Below are 23,200 nucleotides of genomic sequence, written 5' to 3'. Positions count from 1 at the left end.
TTGATTATTAGGCTGATGTACATATTGTTTTGAGCCAGCAATTCCACCTCTAAATACAGTTGCCCTGTGAACAACACAGGGGTTGAAACACTGACCTCCAAGCAGTTGAAAATCTATGTATAACTTTTGACTCCCCAATACTTAACTACTAATAGCCTACTGTTGACCAGAAATCTTACTGATAACATAGTCAAATAATATGTTGTTTTTTTTAAAAGATTTTATTTATTTATTTGAGAGACACAGACACAGGCAGAGGGAGAAGCAGGCTCCATGCAGGAAGCCCGGCGTGGGACTCAATCCCAGGTCTCCAGGATCAGGCCCTGGGCTGAATGTGGCGCTAAACCACTGAGCCACCTGGGCTGCTCAATCAAAGTGTTTTGTGCCTTATATATGTTATATGCTATATTGCTACCATATAGTAAGCTTGCAAAAACGTTATTAAGAAGATTGTAAAGAAAATACATTTCAGTACTGTATTGTAAAAAATCCACCTGTAAGTGGACTCACACAGTTCAGACTCAGGTTGTTCAACAGTCAGCTGTATCTATCCTAAAGATACACTAACACATATGTCAAATGTTATATGAAAAAAGTTATTTGTTATAAGATGTCTGTGGTAGCAAAGCATCGAAAGTACAACATATTCATTGATTGGGCACTGATTAAATAAATTATCCTATTTCCATAAAATGGAATACTTTGCAGCCATAAATAAGAATGAGGAAGCTCTTTATATAGTCATACAGGATGATCTCCAAGCTATAGTATGAGATGAAAAAAGCAGATGCACTGTATGGTAGCACATGTAAAAAAATTCAATAGGGTATAAAGTATACATACATTAATTGTAAACACACCTATACTATCTCTAGGGGTCAGGGCACAAGAAAGTGGTAACACTGTGATCCATAGGTAGGGAACTGGTCAGATGTGGGTAGGCCTAGAAGGGATATTTTTCACTAACCATCCTTTTGTACCTTTTGGATTGTGAACCATTAACCATTATATTTCATTAAATAGGGATATATTTCCTATTTAACAAAATTACATCATCAAGTCCAACTCCCCTATTTTACAGGTAGAGAAATGGAGTCCACAGTATTAAACTTAATGATAGTAGTATACCCTTTAGTCACCTGAACCCATAACATCTACTTCTCATATAGGCTTCTCTAACAGTGGTCTAACCACTCACCCCAAACCTCCCACTTCTCTAGATGGTTTGCAGCGAAGCAGGTAAGTAGGAAGAATTTCTGAGCTTTACATATCCTGTTTTAGTGACAAATAACATAGAAATTCCTGTTTTTCTTGCCCACTCTCATCTTTCTGTACAAAGAGGATCAAGTGTACAACTACATTCTTCACAGGGGCCTTTAGCAAAGCTTTTATTTGCCTGATTTGAATAGGACAACTCAAATTTGATATGTCAAGCAAACAAACTGAAAAGGTCTGTTAGTTATGCAATGATAGAAGGGCCTAAGTCCAATGGGGAGTAGATCTCCCAGCTACTATACTTCATTTCTCGGATACCCTTTGTTGTTGGCTAAGCCACATCCTAACATCTAGCAATCACGAGGTACACCCTTTTATACCTCTCTTACTGGATCCTTTTGTAGTCTTGATATATTTCCAATGTGCTCATTGTGAGTGCTTTAATATGATTTCTGTAGATTTCAGTATTTTACAGATACTGTAAGAGTAGAAAAAGTCCTGGACTAGATACAAGAGGCTCTGAGCTATAGACACGAGAGCCATATATTAGCCACATGGCATTAAAGCAAATCACTTAAAGCCAACAAATACTAGTTTCTTTATTGCAAAATGGACATAAAAATACCTACGCTCTGTCAATCTCATAGGGTTGTGAGGATCAAATAAAATATGTCAAAAATATTTTCTAAGATATAGTACAGATGAAATATAATTGGTAATAGTTTACTTACTCGTTAGATGACAAAATTAATCTCTAAAAGGAGATGTCCAAGTCACACATAGGGCTCATTTTCATGTCACTTGAAGTATATAACCCCCCACAGTTTGATTTGAAAAACACATGCCAGTCCAATAAACATACATTGGCGAAGCATTGCTTTAACTGCCTTCCTGTTATAGTCAAAGGCAGACAAAGGTCCTCCTTGCTTAAATTTTCCTTTTTTTTTTTTTTTTTTTAAATAGTAGGCTCCACACCAATGTAGGGTTTGAACTCACGACCTTGAGATCAAGAGTCGCATGATCTACTGACTGAGCCAACCAGGCGTCCCTAAATCCTTTAATTATACAGGATTTTAATAATCTAGATCATAATGTTATTGCTTTGCCTATGAATACTGGGAATTAACTTGGTGTGAGGCAAAAACTAGAAAACATTTTAACTTCCCCTATTTTATTCCTCCCTCCCCCTTAAAAAAAAGATTTATTTATTTATTCAGGAGAGAAAGAGTGAGGGGCAGAAGATGCAGGGGTAGAGGAAGAGGGAGAGAAAATCTCCAGCAGACCCCTTGCCCCACTTGGGCACTGTGTGCGGCTTCTGTCTCACAACCCTGAGATCATAACCTTAGCCGAAATCAAGAGTCTGACACTTAAATGACTAAGCCACCCCAGTGCCCCTTCTCCCTCCCTTTAATTAATAAGGGATGATTTAATGGAAATGCATTTAAAGAGTCTACACAAAAATGAGAAAAGTTGTTTAATACCTTAGATTGAGGCTGCATGGTGTGGTGGAAAGGTACTAGGCTAGGAATCAGAAGAGCTAGGTTCTAGATCTGGCTCTTGGGACTTATTATCTGTGTAACACTGAGGAACTCACTTTCCTTGTTCATTCACTCAAATGTATTGTGTACCTATGGAGTTACGGAACTATAATGAACCCCTGTCCTCAAGAGAAGGAGATAAATATTACTGATGAAACACAGTATAAGATGTACTAAGATACAGATCATGCACAGGGTTGTGTGGAAGCTGATAAGAAGCCATCAAAAAAGGTAGAGGAAAAAAAATTAGGAGAGAGGAATGGGGGCCAGCGGGTCCAAAGTTAGCAGTATGCCTTGGCCTTTTATTTTTAAAACCAAGAGACTAAGTTCTAGGTGCTCTAAACTGCTTCAAAATTGTGTCAACACTCAGCACAGTCTCATTAACACCTCTACGACCTATTTAGAGAAAGACTCAACCTGGTTAAAAAGGTCCTGTAATGTTTCACTGGTTGCTAGCATTTTGTTCTCTATAGTGTATAGGTTTCCTCCAAATCATTTCTCCTATTTACTTTTGCAGGTTTCCATCTCAGTATGCTGTAGTGCATAATGTTCTCAGCCTACAAAAGCAGGTTGTATACAAAAGCCCAGGGCCTTTGTGTAAAGGAAAAGAGGTAGGGTGGACCCTTCTCAACCCTTTCCTTTTCCGCAGGGCTTTGCATTCCTAAGGATGCGCCCCTCCTCTGCATGGGGATGTTACCTAAATCTGAAATTATATCACTCAAAGCAGTGGAACTTCAAAAGCGTTTCCTTCCCAGTCCCTACTGTAAGCTCTCTTTTGACATAAATGGCTTGTTTTAATGTATTAAGTATCAGACTCTTGATGACTTCTCCATAGCAAACTAAAGAAAACTTTTAATTTTCTAAACAGCTTTATTATGCTAAAAGCTGCCTGTGGGAGTGCCAGCATCAGCCACCTGCCCTGTCTTCTCTCCTCCCTTTCCCACAATCTCACCTGGCTTGCCAACTTTTTTTTTTTTTTTTTAAAGTGGGCACATGAGCCTACCGCAGGGCTTGAACTCATAACCCTGAGATCAAGATCTGCACTGCTTAACCGGTTAAGTCACCCAGGCGCCCCCTGGCTTGCCAACTTTAAATGGCAGAGTTTTCTGGGGGATGCCTGGTCACTGACTTATCTGTAAACACTTGCTGTTCTAGTGATAATTAGGCCATCTTCTTTTTTGTAGACTTTTGGTGAGGAAGGTACAAAGAAGAATCAACAGTAGAGCCAAACCAGAAGTAGGACAGGCAAAGACTCAAGGTTCGGAGACCCCTGAGAGTATGGCATAAATTGTTTCAGTCACACTCAGTCTAGAACCTTTGTTTTTCTCAATTCAAAATTGAGATTATAATCCAAAGAAAAACTGGATTGAGGTTTTTAAGGGCTAATACCCATTTCCCAAGTACTGTTCACCATGCCTTATCTCATTCAATCCTCAGCAACTCCACATTCTAAGGAACTGTTAGGAAAATGAAGTGGAGGTGTGCCTGGCTGGTTCAGTCAGCGGAGCAGGCGACTCTTGGTCTTGGGGTTGTGAGTTTGAGCTCCACATTTGGTGTGAAGATTACTTAAAAAAAAAGATCTTGAAAAAAAAAGGGAAAAGTAAAGCGTATCCTTACACAGGAAATTTTCACTTTTTATGTCATAAATTCCTAAACCACTTGAATTTTTAAATTTCAGTCATGTCATTTAGGGGTGGCTGGGTGGCTCAGTTGGTTAAGCATCTGCCTTCAGCTCGTCATGATCCCAGAGTCCTGGGATCGAGCCCTGTGTCCTGTGTCTGGCACCCTGCTCGGTGAAGAGCCTGCTTCTCTCTCTCCCTCTGCCCTTTCCCCCTGCTTGTGCTCTCTCTCTCTTGCTCACTCTCTATCTCAAATCAGTAAACAAAATCTTAAAAAAAAAAAAAAAAAAAGTCATTTAGGATAAATAATCCCATTTCCTACATGGCTAAGTAGAAACTTATCTCCTTGGCCTTCAAAGTATTAGACAAATATGGCCCTAGTCTCCCTTTCAATTTTAATCCACTACTTCCCTATGTGTTCTACTGTCTTATACTCTTAGCAAACAATCCCACAGGATTCTCTTAACTGATTTAAATGATAACACACCACCTAGGCTAGTCTCTAATATCATGGGATCAACACTTTTTTCTTTCCCTCAGTGAAGCTGGGTGCTTATCAAGTATCAGGTAGGTTTGTTCATAAATCAATTTATGCCAGTTGTGTTTATTAATGTAAGAATATAATTTAATAAAGTATTATGAAAAGCAATTAAGGGAAGTGACAAGAGGAAAATAACAGCAGCGCTAATATTGAGTACTTGCTACCTGCCAGACGCTGTTCTAAGTGCTTTACATGAATTGACTCCTATAATCTTCACAAGAACCCTTAGAAGCTAGATACTATCGTTGTCCTTATTTTCTAAAGGAGAAAACTGAGCAACTTGCCCAAGACCTGTATAACTAATAAACGGCAAAACAACTTGGCTCCAGAGCTTAAGAATTTACTGTACTATACTGTGTGGACTCTGGTAGTTGTTTCTATGAAAACCAAGTTGAAAGCTTTAGAAAGACTAGATAAAGATGAATCACACAGACACATACAACTACTTTACTTTGTACGTCAAAGTAGCCATAGATATGTCAACAGATGAGCATGGCTGTGTTCCAATAAAACTATTTACAGAAACAAGCAGAAGGCAAGGACAAGGTCTGGCCCCCTCCCTGGGGCCCACACCCCAATAAAAGGCTTATTTTAAAGAATGGCAAAAGGATGCTTATGCTTTAAGTTAAAATCAAATGTTAAAGGTCTATGTGTAACTAATACCTGTGTGATTCCGGTCTTATTTTTTTTAATTAGCCAACTGTTGGCCCTAATTGCATCAAATAAGAGGGCAACTCTGGTCTTGTAAGAAATTTGTGCCTTCTCTCCTGCCTTTGTACTTTTGCCAAAGCCACTCTCTCAATCTGGAGAACCTTATTTCCTCATTTCCACTTGGAATCCCACTCATCTTCAAAGCCCATTATCTAATCCCACATACTCCTCCAAACTAGATATGATCTCTTCTTCCTTTGAAATCCTACAATAATTAATTTCTACTTATGGGAATTTACTTCGCTATGTTCCTCTCTATAATTATTTGTATACTTCAATTATCTCCACTGTTCAACTATAAGCACTTTGAGGACAAGAACAATGACTTATTCATTTTCCTATTCCAGGCAACACCCAGCACAGTGCCTTACACAGAGAAGGTTTTCAGACATTTCTTGAACTGTCTTCTAACATTTTTCTGTTTTCAGTAACTGAACAGAAAGAACACAATACTAACTCCCCTAAACCTATATTCAATTCATATTGCTATCACCACACCTATCATCTAACCTGGCCATAACTTTAAACTTTAATAGTTGTTTTTTTTTTTTAAGGTATTTATTCATGAGAGACAGAAAGAGAGAGGCAGAGACATAGGCAGAGGGAGAAGCAGGCTCCTTGTGGGGAGCCCAACGCGGAACTCGATCCCAGGACCTCAGGATCATGACCTGAGCCGAAGGCCAATGCTCCATGTCTGAGCCACCAAGGTACCCTAATCTTTAATATTTACAATGCATTCACTAGTACAGATTAGTATGAGTGCACCTATATATAAAAATTATCATCTCTATAGCAAGTTTGTTGGTAATTTGAAAGGAACTGTTAAAATTGCCACTTCCTGGTTAATCTGTGGAGGGAGTCCATATATTTTATAAATACATCTAAAAACTGTGTATTTAGGCAAAACAAACAAACAAACAAACAAAAATGCTTAATTCCAACCTGAGATCAGGGTTGTGCCTTCCTTACCTCTGTATCCCCAGCAGTACTTAATAGATATGTGGGTCTATTCCACTCCTTTTACAAAGTGTTTAGGGAGACTGGTCCAAGCTCAAGGTGAGTTAGAAGGACTGGGATGGGAATTCAGGTTTCCCGATTCCTGGTCCAATATTCTAATTCAGGATGACAGTGGCTTTTTATTTAATTTTCCCCTCAATTTTTAAAAAAGATCTTATTTCTTTACTTATTAGAGAGAAAGCACAGGTGGAGGGAGGGGCAGAGTGAGAGAGGGAATCTCAAGCAGAATCTCCTCCACTGAGCATGGAGCCTAATGTGGGGTCGATCTCATGACCTGAGCTGAAATCAAGAGTCAGACATTTAAGCAACTGAGCCAGCCATGGGCCCCAACAGTGGCTCTTCAATGTACCTTGATTACATTGAATTGCAATGTAATCCTGCAATTCAAATCCTGAAAGACTGAGGAAACCTCACCACCATCTTCCCCTTTCTCGGAACTAAGGGCTGTGTTCCCACAATGGTGACCTGGGCATGCAGATCTCTGGTATCTCGATTGCCAAAACGCTGATCCAGATTTTACATGCCTACCTATCTAAAAAGGCTACTTAAATACCCTGAATGAAAATATCCCGAACTCAAGAATTCAAGATAAGTACTCAAGTGATCTTTTAGCATGTGTTTAAAAGCACTATTCAGATGTTTCAGTGCTGGAGTAACGAAGACCAGTACTGGGGAAAGGGTTAGAAAGAGTGATGTCACTTAGGCAGTTTATTTTCCTTTCTTGAGAGGTAGCCAAGTTCATATCGTAAACAGAGGTGCTGCAAAGAGTTTCAGTTCTATTGCTTAGCCTCCAGTTGCATCACTGTTTTCACTGTCAGCCTTCATTGCTTTAACCATCGTAATCTGTAAAATGGACACAGGAAGCAGATAACAGCCCTGTCCCTCAGTTTAATGGAGGAATACTCTACCAATAAAAATCGGAGTTACACATTCTAACTATTCTATCCTCCTTTCCCGTCCCCTAGAGCTTTAAACGATAGTAAAACAATCTTCAGCTAACAAAAGAGATGAAGCAACCCTGAGAGTTCCCAGCTAGCACAGCATTTTTATCTTTCTGGAAGGCAAGAGCCACTGCTGGGCTCTGGGGATCACACTTGAAAAAATTCCTAAGAGCATGAATTAAGGAATGGGCATAAGGATGAATTCCATTACGCAGTCTAACAAAGGGTAAGAACCCACTATTACCAAGGCACAGCGCTCTGTGACACAGGTGACATCAAGGAATAAAACAGTCTCCGTCCTTGAGGAGCTTACAGTTTAGTAGGAGCACACAGAAAGAAGTAAACTATACTGGAAAGCAGGACAAGGGAAGTGCCGAGAGGTGTGAAGTTCTCTAGGAAGTGAATCACTACCAATCATCTCACTTTAATTTCAAGTGAACAGAGTAAAACATCCCGGTAAGGGCCACCTGTTGTACTAATCTGATCTGGAGAAGCCTTGGGTGAAAGAACCCCGTTGAGATCTACGGAAACGGATGCGACAGTGATACAGTACCTGCTCATCCAGATAGAGGGTAAACCTTGGCTAAACCAGGCTTACCCTGAGATTGTTTCCAGAATCCTATCAGCTTACCAAAGAAACACTTTCTATAGGATACAGAGAGGGTGGAAAGTGGAGACGGAGAAGTCCCCAACAACTGATGTTGACTTAGGTGTGTGGCAAGAAGACAGCAAAATCCAGACCAAGATTGGGACTGGGGATTTCCACTGCTGAAGTCTCGTCCTTTCCATCACTCACTCCCGGAACATCCCAGCTCTTCGGTACCCCACCTGCACAAGGAGGGGAATTCTCTCCAGACCCATGCCACAGTCGAGCGGTAACCACTCTGTAAGGGCGAACTGTGCTTAAGGGTCGATGAGGTTCTCATTCCCCCAGTCGGTCCCGATTCAAGAGACCAGGGATCCAGCGCCAGTCTGTCCTTTACTCCGTGCGACCTCGGACTAGTCATCCAAGTGCTTATTACTTCGTGTCCCCTATTGCAAGTTCTGGGGCTATGAGGAGGAGGCTGGGATTTCAGTCCGATGACCTCTGAGGTCTAAAAGCTTCTTGGCCAGCCGGCACATAGGAGCCCTGGACAAAGAGCCCGCTGAATAAACAGCGAGGTCGGCCACGGGGGACAAGCGGAAGGGACGACAGGCCCGTTTCATAGACGGGGAAAGTGAGGCACCGGACACCCAACCCCAAGGTCACCCCTAGCTCTGTCACTGCAGGGGGCCAGCCGAAAAGATCAGTTCTCCGGACCGCCAGCCCCAGGCCCTGTCTCCTTTCGCAAAGCAGAGCGGAGCCGCATGGAGGGTCCTGGTCCGGCGGGGAGAGGACCGTGCCCCAGCCGGAGGCGGGAGCGGGCTGGGGGTGCTTACCTTCCAGATCGACTCCCGCCGCCGGCGCCGCCCTCTTAGAACCTCAACCCGTCACCACCTCCACGACTCTTCGGAAGCCCCCTCCACCTCTGCCGGGCTCTACGTGTCCACGACCGCCACCGAGGCCGCGGATTCCCGCCCCCGCCCCGCCCCTGCCCCGCCCCCTGCCGCGTCGGCCAATCCCTGCGCGGGATTTCGGAGATCCCGCGGGTTTCACCGCCTCCGCAGGCTGCAGGAGCCTGACGTCACGGGCGCGCGTGCTCGCGAGGCCCTCCCATTTGCCTTCCGCACCCCCCCTCCCCACCTTCTCCCGCGCCTAGACCCCTCCCCGCGGAACAACCGTGCGAGAGTTCGTCCTGCCGGAAAGCAGCACGCCGCCGCGGCATTTCACGACAGCACAAGCCCCGAAAACACTCTTACTTCCCCCTCCACCTCCCACCTCCGTCCCCCGCCCCTCGCGCCCTGCGGCTGGGAGAAAGGCACCGCGATGTTCGGTGGGGGAGACGAGGACGACACCGACTTCCTGTCGCCGAGCGGCGGGTGAGTGACCGAGAAGCTTGGGACAGGGGGCGTAGCTTAAGGGAACTGGGCAGGTGGCTGGAGGGGTCGCTCTGGTGTCAGACTTCTCCCCGACTTCCGGGTCCGGGCCCCCCGCCACGTTCCGGAGCCCCGCAGGTCTCCAAACTGTGCTGTGTCGGGGCCCCTCGGTGCTGGACCTGGCATGTCCCTCGTCCCTCAGGAGGGCCCTGAGGTTCGCCTTTTGCTTTGTGGTTGAGTTTGTCCTGTGAGAGCATCTGGCTCAGGGCTTATAGGAGTCAGCTGGGGGCTCGTAGGAGACTTTCTCTTCCCCGTGGACAAGGCAGTGACACCTGAGAGTTCCCTGGCCCTTGTGGGTCAGCTCCAGCATCCTTGAGGGCCCAGCCCGGATGTCCCCTTTGGGCGCTTTCCCTTCTCCCACAGACCCAGGCACGATGCCTCGCTTCTTTTCCTCCTTATTCCTACAGCTAGGCTAGTGAATAACCCCCCTGTCCTTACTAGGTTATGAACCCTGGCAGAACAGGGACTCCTGCTGCTGCTCATCTCTGCCTGGCGCTCAGCACAGCGCATCGTGTGTGCTCCGGAAGTGCCTGTTGAGTGAGTGACAGCTGTGAAGTTGTCCTCCAAAGCTTAGAAGCCCTGCAAGAGACCGCTGCCCCCCCCCCCCCCCTCCCCGCCCTAACACAAACCAGCCTGGGGCACAGCTCTCCAACCCACAGGGGTTTGTCTCTTCCCATAATCAGGTTAGCCTTTTCCCTCGCGTTGCGTTACTAAGGCAGCTTGATCCCTTTGAAAGTGAGCTGCCAATCCTGATATTTCAGAGCCTTTTCTTTGGACATGTTTTTTTGTTTTTTTTTAAAATTAATTTATTTATGATAGTCACAGAGAGAGAGAGGCAGAGACACAGGCACAGGCAGAGGAAGAAGCAGGCTCCATGCACCGGGAGCCCGACGTGGGACTCGATCCCGGGTCTCCAGGATCGCGCCCTGAGCCAAAGGCAGGCGCCAAACCGCTGCGCCACCCAGGGATCCCCGGACATTTTTTTTTTTTTAACACATTTAAGAATGTACAGAAGGATGACCGAAACCCCAACATACACTCCTCATCTTACCGCTGAGAGGTCACAAAAATGGTTAAGCTGCTGTGCCTACTCTCCTCTCAAGTTGCTTCTAGTCCTGTTGAAGAGTTGATACAATAGTGGCCGTAATGACACGGCCCTCTTTTGGTCTTGAATACGATCTTTTGACTTAAACTGTGACTGGCGGTATATTACCCACCCTTACGTCCTTTTTTCACCCTCACCACGTTGTGCCACCCCGCTTTCACTTTAGGTGGTCCACACCGACTGAGTTCCACTTTGAGTTCTTTCAGTTGCTCAGTTATTTTTAGACTCTGCTTTGGTTCCTTTTTCCCTATTTCCACCCGAAACAGTCACTAAAATTTCCACATAGTCCAGCCTGCTGCTGTTGTCTGTGTAGTCACCTTTTTGATTGAGGCTTAACTCACCTATTTTTTTTTTTTTTAAATCTGATGAGCTAGCAAATAGATTCAGGTGAAAAATAAAGAGATGAACCGAATTTAAAATAAGCAAAAGAAGGACACCTGGGTGGCTCAGCGGTTGAGTGCCTGCCTTCTGCCCAGGGCGGAATCCCAGGGTTCTGGGATCGAGTCCCGCGTGGGATTCCCCGCAGGGAGCCTGCTTCTCCCTCTGCCTCTGTCTCTGCCTCTCTCTCGGTCTCTCATGAATAAATAAATAAAATCTAAAAAAAAGTAAATAAAATAAGCAAAAGAGCTATTTCTCCAAAGAAGATGATGTACAAATTGCCAGTAAGTACATAAGAAGATGTTCAACATCATTGGTTATTACAGAAAGGCAAATCAAGTCCGCAAAAAGATACCACTTCACACCCACTAGAATGGCTGTTTATCAAAAAGACAGTGTGGTGGTAAGGATGTAGAGAAATTGGAACCAAATACAAATTTGCTTTGTAAGGTAGTGAGTTACTGCAAATATGGCCATGCAAGCTGAAACTACAAAGTAAGCTTGATAATCAGTGGGAAAGATTACAGTTGTTTCATGGTCTTTTAAAAATTTTGGTTGAGACAAACTGTTGATTCCTTAAGATTTAGTGTTTTCTGTTTTCAAAAATTTATAAAGAGGGGCGCCTGGGTGGCTCAGTCAGTTAAGTACCTGCCTTCCACTCAGGTCATTTTTTCTGGGTCCTGGGATTGAGTCCTGCATCAGGCTTACTGCTCAGTGGGGAGTCTGCTTCTCTGTCTACCTCTGCCGCCCCCCACCCACTTCATGTGCGAACAGTCTCTCTCTCAAATGAATAAAAATAAAATCTTAAAAAAAAAAACTTATCAAGGAAAAAATCAAGAGTGCTTACCTCTGTGTGTACAGCTTATTTTGTGTGTGTGTGTGTGTGTGTGTACAACTTATGATAAGGAGTGGGGATTTCTTCTATGCCTTGGGAAATTGTCATATTTCTAAGTTTGGATCAGCTTCTGACATTTTATCCTTTGTGTTTTCAATGTTGTAAAATACTTCCAAGAGTTCCTTTAATGTGAAGTTTTTTGGTATGTCATTTCTTCTGGGACATTCATCATAACCACTTATATATATATTGATGTTTTCCCTCATTAGGTTCTTCTAACTGCACATTTAGCCTCTCAAACAGCAGTGACGTTAACAGTTCCACAGTTTACCATTTCTTCTATAACTTCATTTATACTATGACCTAAATTTCACTTCCAGCATTATCACATTAGTTTCTGTGCTGTACTTTTATCTTTGTTGGCCAATTCTGTCTTTTGAATATCTGTTTTTGTAAAATGTCATATGGGTTTATCACTGGGAGACAAGACGGCACCAAGCGCACCCTTTGCTCTCTGTCTCTGAATTGAAAAACAGGTGTGCAGTGTCCAATCACCAAAAGACTGAAAAAAGTGATAAAATTGTTCACTGTTCATGAGGGGTATCTGTTATGTAGTGATTTGTAGACTGAAGAACTAGCTGCAGAGTTTGCACTTTATGCACTAACAGTTAATATACCATTATAAGTTAAATTTGAACTGTGTTAAACTAGTGTTAGTTTAATTAAAACATGTTTTGGTTTTTTTTTTTAAAGACTTATTTATTCATGAGAGACACACAGAGAGGCAGAGACATAGGCAGAAGCAGAAGCAGGCTCCCTCTGGGGACCCTGATGCAGGACTCTATCTCAGGACCCCAGGATCATGACCTGAGCCAAAGGCAGATGCTCAACCACTGAGCCACCCAGGTGCCCCTAATTAAAACATGTTAACTGAAGATGTTACGTGTAGGAACTGTGCAAGCTGAGGGCTTCTCATAGTAAGGCATTAACTTTCATAAAGTGAAACTACAGGATATAAAAGGATAAATAGGCACATTAATAAAGAAGACTTTAACAAACATCTCCCAAACCAAGGATAAAGTGGATAAAAAATTACTAAGAATATATCTTTTAAAGGGGGGAAAAAGCCTTTTGAATTAATATTTTTTTCATATCAATTTGTTTTGTATATGGCTGTGCCTTTTGGAACTTTATAAGAGATACTTTAACAATCTTTTTTTTTTTTTTTTAAAGATTTTATATATTTATTTGAGAGAGAGAGACAGAGCATGAGTGAGGGGAGAGGGAGAAAGAGAAGCAGGCTCCCTACTGACCGCATGTGGGGCTTGATCCCAGGACCCTGAGATCGTGACCTGACCTGAAGGCAGCTGCTTAGCCAACTGAGCCACCCAGGCACCCTGTAAGAGATTCTTTAAGTTCACTTTGTTCACTAGGTAAAAATATTTCGGAGAAGCCTATAAATGAATGTTAAAGCTCCCAACTTTTATGCAACAAGCAGTCTGCTACTGATTGAAAATGACAGGGTCAATAACACCAGTCCTGTGTTCTTTTCCAGATTCCTGGCCTGAGATAGTTCTTGGTGGCTCAGTTAATGTGGCTTTTCTGAGCAGGCCCATCAAAGACATGAAATCTTTTAGTTCTAGGCATTAAACTGTGCCCCTAAACATACACAGCAGCTAATTGAATGATAAAAGGCTTAGTAAACAAAGTGGTACTGATCACTTATTTTTGTTCCCAGTAATAACCAGAGAAACCAAATCAAATTTTAAGATAGAGGGGACGCCTGGGTAGTGCAGGTTGAGCGTCTGCCTTCGGCTCAGGTCATGATCCTGGGATCTGGGATCGAGTCCCACTTGGGGATCCCTGTGAGGAGCCTGCTTCTCCCTCTGCCTATGTCTCTGCCTCTCTCTGTGTGTCTCATGAATAAATAAATAAAATCTTAAAAAAAAAATAAGATTGAGAATACTGAAAGATTCATCAACGGTCTCTGATTCAGCTATTCCTTCTTTGTTTTTTCCTGAGGAAGTAGAACATATGACAGTAGGTATTGCAGCTGCTTTCCACTTCCTCTTATAACTGTAACTTGCTGTAAATATACTTCTTAATTTTCAAGTATTTTGACTTGATTCCATTTAGGATAGTCAAGCCTAGGAGAAGTGAGAGTATTAGTGCCTGAGATAGCTGTTGAGGTAATTGATAATCTGTGTTCCAAGTTTCTAAGCCTCTTCAAATCCATGTTTAACCTAAAAGTGATAATCAGAAGGCTTGCTTGTTTTTTGATTTTGCTTTTTCTTAACTCTTTTCCTACCATCATGACTTTGAAGTGAAGAAATATGTGAATGTCTGCTAAGTGTATGGTACTTTATTTCAGCTAATAGCATTTCATAGTTGTGGTCAATTTGTGCATTGATTGATCATGCTTTCTCCCTTACAGGGGTATGAGTTCAAGCAACATTGGATATGTGCACATATGTATACAACACATAGTGTGTACTTTGTGTCAGGTACCATACTAATAAATATGCATTATCATATTTACTTTTCCTCACTAGTGTATTAGGTAGTTTTTACTATTATATCCATATTGCACATGGAAAGTTAAGAGTCAGAGAGGTAAGTTGCTTAGGGTCATACAGCTAAAAAGTAAAAGAGAGGTAAGCAGGGATGCCTGGGTGGCTCAGCAGTTGAGCATCTGCCTTTGGCTCAAGGCATTAACCCAGGATCTGGGATTGAGTCCCACATCAGGCTCCTTGCAAGAGGCCTGCTTCTCCCTCTGCCTGTGTCTCTGCCTCTCTCTCTGTGTCTCTTATGAATAAATAAATAAAAATTAAAAAAAAATCCAGCAAGCAGATTTCTACTAGACTGTCATGTGCCCATTATTATTATTGTAGAAGTAGATATTTGATGCCATATTTTATAAAATAAATAGCAACAAAGTTGTTGTTTTAAAAAATAGAATTAATACACTATAACTGTTATGTGTTACTGGTTTTTTTTGTCTTTTTTTAAAAGATTATTTATTTATTTATTTGACAGAGAGAGAGAGAGAGAGAGAGAGAACGCACAAGCAGGGGGAGAGGGAGAAGCGGGCCTCTTTCCAAGCAGGGACCCTGGGATCAAGACCTGAGCTTAACCAACTGAGCCCCCCAGGCGTCCTGTGTTACTGTTTTTGATGAGAAAAGAAAAGGAGTATAAAGCTAAGGTTATGTAATGACTTTGGCAACTAAATGCATTGGCTAATGTTTATTTTAAAAATGTAATTAGTGGTGTAATGACTTTTACTGTGAATTATAAACATAGAGACTCAAGTCCAGAGTTAGCAAGCCCATTCTTGCTATCATAGAGAAGTATGTACATTTGAGAATCCTTTAGAAGTGGAAAAAATAATTTATGAGAAACTTATGCCCCTAAATCTATATAGAGTTCATTTTAGAAAATTAATAGAAAATAGAATGGATCTGAAAAATCATTGGGTCGATCTGGCTTTTAGATTGATTTTGCAGTCATCAATTGGTTGGCCTTTAGAGCATCTATGGAAACATAGTTTACATATGACCCTTTTGTCTTTCCCTTGAAAAGAATATAGCAACAAAATGAAAACAGCAAATCCAATATCCATATCCATACTGAAGCTAACAAGGATATTTATTTCTTATTTATCTGTGCATAAGCTATTATATCTTAACCTAGTTAGGATCTTAGTTTGATCTAGTTTTGATCTTAAGTTTTGTACATTTTTCACTGTGTTAAAGGCATTATTCTTTTAGAGAATCTTACCAGATTGCCTCTGTTAAAGGAGAAATCATGGTCTCCACTTAATTTTATTAGAATTTGTTGATGAGTTATTTAGGCCAGCACTGCTCTCTCTGCTCTTGCAGTCTCACTTAACCACTTAGTCCTTGAAAGGAGGCATTATTGGGATGCCTGGTGGCTCAGTAGTTGAGGGTCTGCCTTTGGCACAGAGCATGATCCCTGGGTCCTGGGATGGAGTCCCCCACCAGGCTTCCCTGCAGGGAGCCTGCTTCTCCCTCTGCCTGTGTCTCTGCCTCCCTGCTTCTCTGTGTCTCTCACGAATAAATAAATAAAACCTAAAAAAAAAAAATAATAAAGGAGGCATTGTTGACCCCATTTACAAGAAACTGAAAGGAAACTCATAGTACACTACCTTGAGAAAATAGGATGATAGTTTCAAATTATATTAAATTTATTTTGCAAAATGTTAGTATGTATTCTACATTAAAATTATTGGGGGAAAGGCCTCCAAAAGTTGTGAGGGTTTTTTTTAAGGTGTTGTTTTGTTTTGTTTTTTAAAGTAATCCCTATGTCCATCGTGGGGCTCGAACTCATACCCCTGAGATCAAGAGTCGCCATGCTTTACTGACTGAGACAGACAGGCTCCCTTTAATATTTATATTACCTAAACCAAAGATGCCTTTGGAGAAGAGGAGCTCAGAGCCAGACTAGACTTTGAGTTCATTTACTGAGCCTGTACCAGACCCTCAGCAAAATATAGTCAAATAGTAATTATAATAGTTAATTATCATGTTATATAATAACTGATTGAATAACTTTTATTAATCTATATGGAATATAATTCCATACAACAGCTACCTGTTATATATATCTTATATTACAGTTTGAAATTATTTATTATGTAATGCTTAATTTCTGTGTTAGAGTATATAAGTTCCTTGAATATAGAACCCAGCTTTGCTCACTAATGTATATTCAGCGTTTAGCACAGCATTGGATACATACTTCTTTTTTTTTTTTTTTGGATACATACTTCTTGAATGAATGAAGTAGACTCCTGTGGGAGCCCCTAAGAAGATCATTTATCTAGACTTTGAGATTAGGGGGATCTTCCAGGGGAGAAAAGAAACAGGAAGAATGTTTCAGGCAGAGGAAACAGCATATCCAGAGGCAGGAGATTAGAAAGATCTTGCTTTATTTGAGAAACTATAAGTTCTGTGTAGCACACAGTTGAAGATGAGAAATGGTCAGTTAGGAAGCTTGGGAAGTATGGAGAGGTAAGGTCTTGAAGGGCTTTGTATAGCTGTCTCGAGTTCAGATTTTTATTTTGGTAGTATTGAGGTGTTATTGAGGGTTTTAAGGAGCAAAGAGACTTGATCGAATTTGGTTTTTAGAAAGATCACTGTTGATGCAGTGGGGGAAAAGGGTAAGTAAGCAGGCAAGACCAGGACAGGGAGATGTCAGGAGTTTGTCAGAATAATTCAAGTTAGACAAATAATGATGGTGACCTGAGCTACGAAGTGGCAGTGAGGATGGGGAGAAATGGATGGGTTCAAGAAGATATTAAGTAAAATCAAATGGACTCAGGGATTGGTTAGGAGTACCCGGAGGGGGAGGGAGCCAAGGATGTTCCCCAGATTTCAGTTTTGGTTGTGGATGTTCGCAGAAAAGAGTTAACACAGGAGACATGACAACATCATTTTTTAGAAAGTTCTGTTTACAAGGTTGGCACTTGGCTGGCGTATGGGAACTTGATTGGTAAACAGTTCCTTACACTGATACAAAGCTTTCCATAAATGACGAGTGGCTCTCTCTGCCTAAACTGTGTGTACAAGGACGCCTGGGTGCTCAGCAGTTGAGCGTCTGCCTTCGGCCCAGGGTGTGATCCTGGAGTCCTGGGGTCAAGTCCCACATTGGGCTCCCTGATGGAGCCTGCTTCTTTCTCTGCCTATGTCTCTGTCTCTGTCTCTCTCTCTCTCCCTGTCTCTCATGAATAAATAAATAAAATCTTAAAAAAAAAAAAAAAAAACTTGTGTGTACAAACAATGTGGTTTATATTGAACCTTACCTTCTTTCTGGGAGTATGAAGTTTTGGTTCATGCTAGAGGGTTTCTGTGTGACTAACCTCCAATAAAAAAAACCTGGGGTACTGAGTCTCTAATGAGCTTCCTTGGTAGACCATACTTTATATATGTTGTTACAACTCTTTGGTGGAGGAAGTAAATGTCAGTTTCACTCCACTGGAAAAGGACTTTTGGAAACTTGCTCCTCATTTCCTCTAGACTTTGCCTCCATGTGCCTTTTCTTTCCCTTTGCTGATTTTGCTGTGTTATTCTTTTGTTGTACTACTTCTTAGCCATGAGTACAACAATATGCTGAGTCCAGTGAGTCCTGGCAGATCACTGGTGGTCTTGGAGATCCTGATACGAAAAGTATTTTCCCTGGGAGAAGAGAACATAAGAGAGCAGGTTTTGCTGGGGCAGTGGGGGTTGAAAGATAGGAGTTCTAGTTTGGGCATGTTGCATTTGTGTGGCTGGTGGGATATATGTGTTTTCTGACACTCAGGAGCAAATTCTGGGTTGGGGATACAGATTTGAACGTTATCAGCATTTGGATAGCACTTGATAACAACGTAAATGAATTAGATTGCCAAGGGTGGGGGAGTGTCACTCGTGAGGGCATGGGCCTTTGAAAGGTTGGGGAAGGGGTGCCTGGGTAGCTCAGTTATTGAGTATCTGACTCTTGATTTCGGCTTTAGGTTCATGATCCCAGTGATCTCATGGGTCATGAGAGGAAGCTCCTTGCTCAGCAGGTAGTCTGCTTAAAGATACTCACCCCCTCTGTCCCTCCCTCTCCCCCCTCCACCCCCATCAATTAGTCTTTTTTTTTTTTTTTTAAATAAAAGGTTGCACAAAGAAAGAAGAGCCCCAGGAATTATATAAGGATCCAGAGACATGAGATGACAACAAGAGAGGAATCCCATTAGCATTTATTGATGTCTTACTTGGGCCAGTCCCTCCTCCCACCCCTATAAATATCCCCACAGAAGTTAAGGGAGGAGTTTGTTTGAAGAGGAACAAATTAGTTGACTGTAAAAAGACGGCATGAAGGCCAAATAAGATAAGGACTGATAAACTGTGTTTAGTAACAAAAAGGTTGCTGGCGACCTTAAAAGCAGTTTCATTGGAATGATTAGGGCATAAGATTGATTGCAAAGGATGGTAAAGAATCATTCTGCCTGTTAGGTGAAAGGATAGGACCATGTTTGATGGAGTAAGTTTGGAGTACAGTTCTAGTCCAGTGTAACAAAACTAAAAAGAAACTATGACTTGCCAAAAGCAAGAATTTTACTTTGAAGAGACCACAGAGAGCATCTGCTCAATTTACCAATCACTCAATTTACATACACAAAAACTGAGGTCCAAAATAAATGCCTTGACCAAAGTCCTGTGGACAGGCAAAGTCAGCTGATGTTCAGATCACAAATACAATCTTGATTTCAAAGACACTTAGCTGTCACTTCCATTATTGAATGGTGGGATACGCAATCAAGGAGGTATTTGTTCAAGATTGGAGGTAAGCAGGTTTTATAATGATTCCAAGTTTGAGATATGTCATATGATGTAATTTTCATTTTCTACTAACAGTGCCAGATTGGCCTCTCTATTTGGACCGGATCAGGCATCTGCTGGCTATGGAAATGAATTCTTCCAGTACACAGCCCCCAAGCAGCCTAAAAAAGGCCCAGGAACAGCAGCAACAGGTAAGTGAAGAGGTTAGGATTGGCCCTTAACAGGTTAGTTAGAAGGATAAGCAATCTTCAAAAAGTGACATGCCAGGTTGTCCATCTTCAGTCAGTCTGGCCAAGTTCATTGCCAGTGGTACATTTGTCTCTAAGCTCTGAGATCCTAATTCCAGCACCTAGGTAGTGTGCCCTTTGTTGGAAGCTGGTGGAGGAAGGTCTCAGGCAAACTCTTGCCTCATGTTTATAGCCCGAGGCACTCCAAGTAGGTACTGTCTAATGTTTTGGCAAGAAGGAAGAGCTGCCTTTTACTTCTTCTACCTGGATAGGTTAGATGTAGGCTGACAGTGACTTTTTGCCAACTGGACAGTGATGCTTAATGCTGTATCCCCTGTACCTGTCATCATGATGGAGACATGTCGAATAAAAGGACAGAAAGGAACAACTAATATTTCTAAAATGCCTGCTTTGCGTCTAGTCTTAGGTGCTTTACAAAGATTGCCTTATTTAGCTGTCTCAGCAGTGCTGTGAAATATGGCAAGTCTACCACCAGTTTAGAGGCTTGGAGAGGTTTAGGGACATGATCAAGGTCATATAGTGGTAAGTGACATGGTTGAAATTTGAATCCTGACCTGACTCACTCCAAAGCTCTTTCCTCTACATTTTGCTGTCTTTGTATAGGAACCTAAAGATGAGGTACACCTGGGTGGCTCAGTGGTTGAGCATCTGCCTTTAGCTCAGGGTGTGATCCCAGAGTCCTGGAATCGAGTCCCGCATCAGGCTCCCTGCATGGAGCCTGCTTCTCCCTCTGCCTGTGTCTCTGCCCCTCTCTCTGTGTCTCTCATGAGTAAATAAATAAAAATCTTAAAAAAAAAAAAAAAAAAAAAAGAACCTGAAGATGAGTGGGAGACTGACAGAAATAGTCCTGAGCAGAACCAAGTGGTAAGGGACGTTAAATTGTTTGTTGAATGAAGATGAAAGTATTGAGTGCCTTTTTATTTTTTTATTTTTTAAATTTTTATTTATTTATGATAGTCACACACAGAGAGAGAGAGAGAGAGAGAGAGAGAGAGAGGCAGAGACATAGGCCGAGGGAGAAGCAGGCTCCATGCACCGGGAGCCTGATGTGGGATTCGATCCCGGGTCTCCAGGATTGCGCCCTGGGCCAAAGGCAGGCGCCAAACCGCTGCGCCACCCAGGGATCCCATTGAGTGCCTTTTTATATGTTAGGCACGATGCTGTCACTGGGGATGTTGTTAGATTATTGAGAGTTGAAGAGTTGCAGCAGATGTCATATGGCCCATAAGCCTGAAATATTTACTGTTTGGCCCTGTACAGAAAATGTTGGCTGACCCCTGCTCTAAATCTAACCTGTCACTTTTGGCAGCTTTGCAGTAGATTGCTGGTCCTCTAAGCCATAACCTGGCCAAATTTCTGGTAGGCTCTGACTTTACATTTCCTCTGGCACAGCTATTCTTCAACAGTAGGCTTCTGACTCAGTTTAAAGCGGTTGAGTTAATGGATGTGGATAAAAATAAACGCACTTCAGTCCCTACCCGGTGAGGTAACTTGATTTTGTTTTAATCAGAAAACAACAACTCTGAGTTAATTATACTTTTAAAGGGGAATTATAGAGGCATTTCAGCTTAAAAATTACCTATACAGTCTTATGTGGGCATTTACAAAGAAAAAATAAAGTAGCAAGATAGGAGATCCTCTCTGTTCAAGGGATATTTGTATAAGGAGGCTTTGTGGGGAAAGAAGCCGCAGCATAGTTCTTGAATCTCTTCAGATCTCGATATAAAAATAGAGCAGATATAAAAGACAAACCTATGGATAATATTTACAGCAAATCCAGTTGAAAAAGTATCTTTCCGAATATCCCAAAATACAATCAGCTCTGGACAAACCACTAACAGCCACAGGGCTTGTGTGGTATCACATTTGCATGGAAGAAGACAGGGTAGCAGTGGATATGTAAATCTGAGAATGGGAGAACTCCAAAACAGCCACCAGATATTCATGGAAAATATGGCAAGCCAAGCTGAAACTGAAAAGAGTTTTGCCTGTTCTAGTTGTGGGCAGGTACCGGGGTTGATAGGAGGACGGAAAGAACTGGAGTAGTCTTGCTTCTGTGAACTTTTTTTTTTTTTTTTTTATTAAAGTAGGCTCCATGCCCAATGTGGGGCTTGAACTCATGACCCTGAGATCAAGAGTCGCATGCTCTACCAACTGAGCCAGCCAGGTGCCCCACTCCTATGAAGTTTTTTTTTTTTTTTTAAGATTTATTTATTCTCTATGAAGTTAAGAACACCACCTTGAACCCTACCTCCTAGAAGTTCAGGAAAGCAAATTTTACCTTAAATGAGCAGTGGGAACCTATCAGAATCCAACTCCATGGCAAATTATAACAACAGAGAGAACAAGAAACAGAACAGTATCCCTACAGACAGCGAGAGCTCTGTTATGTGAGAATGTTTCTTACTGAATAGATAGATTAAAAACTACAACCACCTGTCAACATTAGGAAAATAAGACATGAAATGAGAACATAGATTGGAAATTCTCAGAAGTAAGTTACATGACTCAGACAAGAATCAGAGACGTAAGAAAAATTTCAGAAATGAAGACTAAATGAGAAGGAACACAAGAATGAATAAAAACAGCAGATTATACATGAAGAGAAATAGAAGGTTAACAGGAGGAAATTGTTAAAAAATAATAAATTTAAGAGATCAAAATGTTCCAAAAGAAATTGTGATGAATATTAAGGTTGGCAAAGAAGGTTCAACACATGGAGTGTGTGTTTGTGTTTATGTGTGTGTGCTGTGCATGTGTGTATACTGAAAGAAAAAGAAGGGGAAATGAACAGGCACTAACAACTATAATTTAAGAAAACTTTACTCAAAAAAAAAGGAAAAAAAAAGATCTGTAAGTACATATTAAAAGAAATTCTTGTTGGGATCCCTGGGTAGCTCAGCAGTTTAGCCCCTGCCTTCAGCCCAGGATGTGATCCTGGAGTCCTGGGATCGAGTCCCATATCAGGCTCCCTGTATGGAGCCTGCTTCTCCCTCTGCCTGTGTCTGTGCCTCCCCTCCCCGGCCCCGTGTCTCTCATGAATAAATACAATCTTTTTAAAAAAAGACGTCCTTGTCAGTGGGGAATTGAGACAAATCTGCAATACCAATTTCAGAGAGGAAGGACTGATAAGCCAATGAAAAGACCCCATGATTGTGGGCATCGACTCAGCCTTCTAGCAAGTCCACGAGCAGCCTTCTGTTTCCAGTACAAGAGTGTACTGGGAGAAGTTGAAGTAACCTGAAGGAGGATGCTAGGCTGACCTTGGAGAGACGGTATTTTTTTCTCAGTATTTCCCACTTGTCCTAATAGCCTGCCTCTGGCCTTACTTTTTTTCTTATAGTTAGCTTATCAGGAGAGAAGTTTTATTGTAGTATGACATACAACTGGGCAGTACTGGTTGAATTAACAACTGTTGGGCAGCCTCGATGGCCCAGAGGTTTGGTGCCGCCTTCGGCCCAGGGTGTGATCCTGGAGACCCAGGATCGAGTCCCACGTCGGGCTCTCTGCATGGAGCCTGCTTCTCTCCCTCTCCCTCTGCCTCTCTCTGTCATGAATAAATAAATAAAATCTTTAAAAAAAAATTAACAACTGTATTATAGGTTTTTACAACATAATAAGGAAAACATGAAGACTAGACTAGGACAGTAAGCAAACAATGTAAGTGGGCGATTCATCGAAACAACAAAACAATGACCAGTACAAATCTAT

At 42.0% G+C, this 23,200-nt stretch overlaps 2 protein-coding genes across 6 annotated transcripts in view; one reads left to right on the top strand and one right to left on the bottom strand.

The window, feature by feature from the left end:
• SLC31A1 (solute carrier family 31 member 1) overlaps nt 1-9,387 on the bottom strand; it is a 38,891-nt gene extending 29,504 nt beyond the window's left edge. Inside the window, exons 1-2 of the mRNA XM_038553301.1 lie at nt 9,306-9,387; nt 9,002-9,054 (exon numbers count right to left, since the gene is read on the bottom strand). Of these exons, the coding sequence (XP_038409229.1) occupies nt 9,002-9,054; nt 9,306-9,387 (135 nt within the window). The remainder of the gene's footprint in view (nt 1-9,001; nt 9,055-9,305) is intronic.
• Nucleotides 9,370-23,200, top strand: part of FKBP15 (FKBP prolyl isomerase family member 15) — a 56,119-nt gene continuing 42,288 nt past the window's right edge. Inside the window, exons 1-3 of one of the 5 annotated variants that reach the window (XM_038553136.1) lie at nt 9,370-9,541; nt 18,428-18,481; nt 19,317-19,432. In XM_038553136.1, coding sequence (XP_038409064.1) covers nt 9,489-9,541; nt 18,428-18,481; nt 19,317-19,432 — 223 coding nt within the window. In that variant the 5' untranslated portion in view covers nt 9,370-9,488. Of the gene's footprint in view, nt 9,542-18,427; nt 18,482-19,316; nt 19,433-22,604; nt 22,765-23,200 lie in introns of those variants that run through there. The other 4 variants (XM_038553135.1, XM_038553134.1, XM_038553137.1 and 1 more) reach the window with 4 other exon arrangements.

Source organism: Canis lupus, chromosome 11 (assembly GCF_011100685.1).
Source record: "Canis lupus familiaris isolate Mischka breed German Shepherd chromosome 11, alternate assembly UU_Cfam_GSD_1.0, whole genome shotgun sequence".
Taxonomy (NCBI): domain Eukaryota; kingdom Metazoa; phylum Chordata; class Mammalia; order Carnivora; family Canidae; genus Canis; species Canis lupus.
Note: the sequence above shows the minus strand (reverse complement) of the source record. Positions and strands in the feature narration are given on the sequence as shown.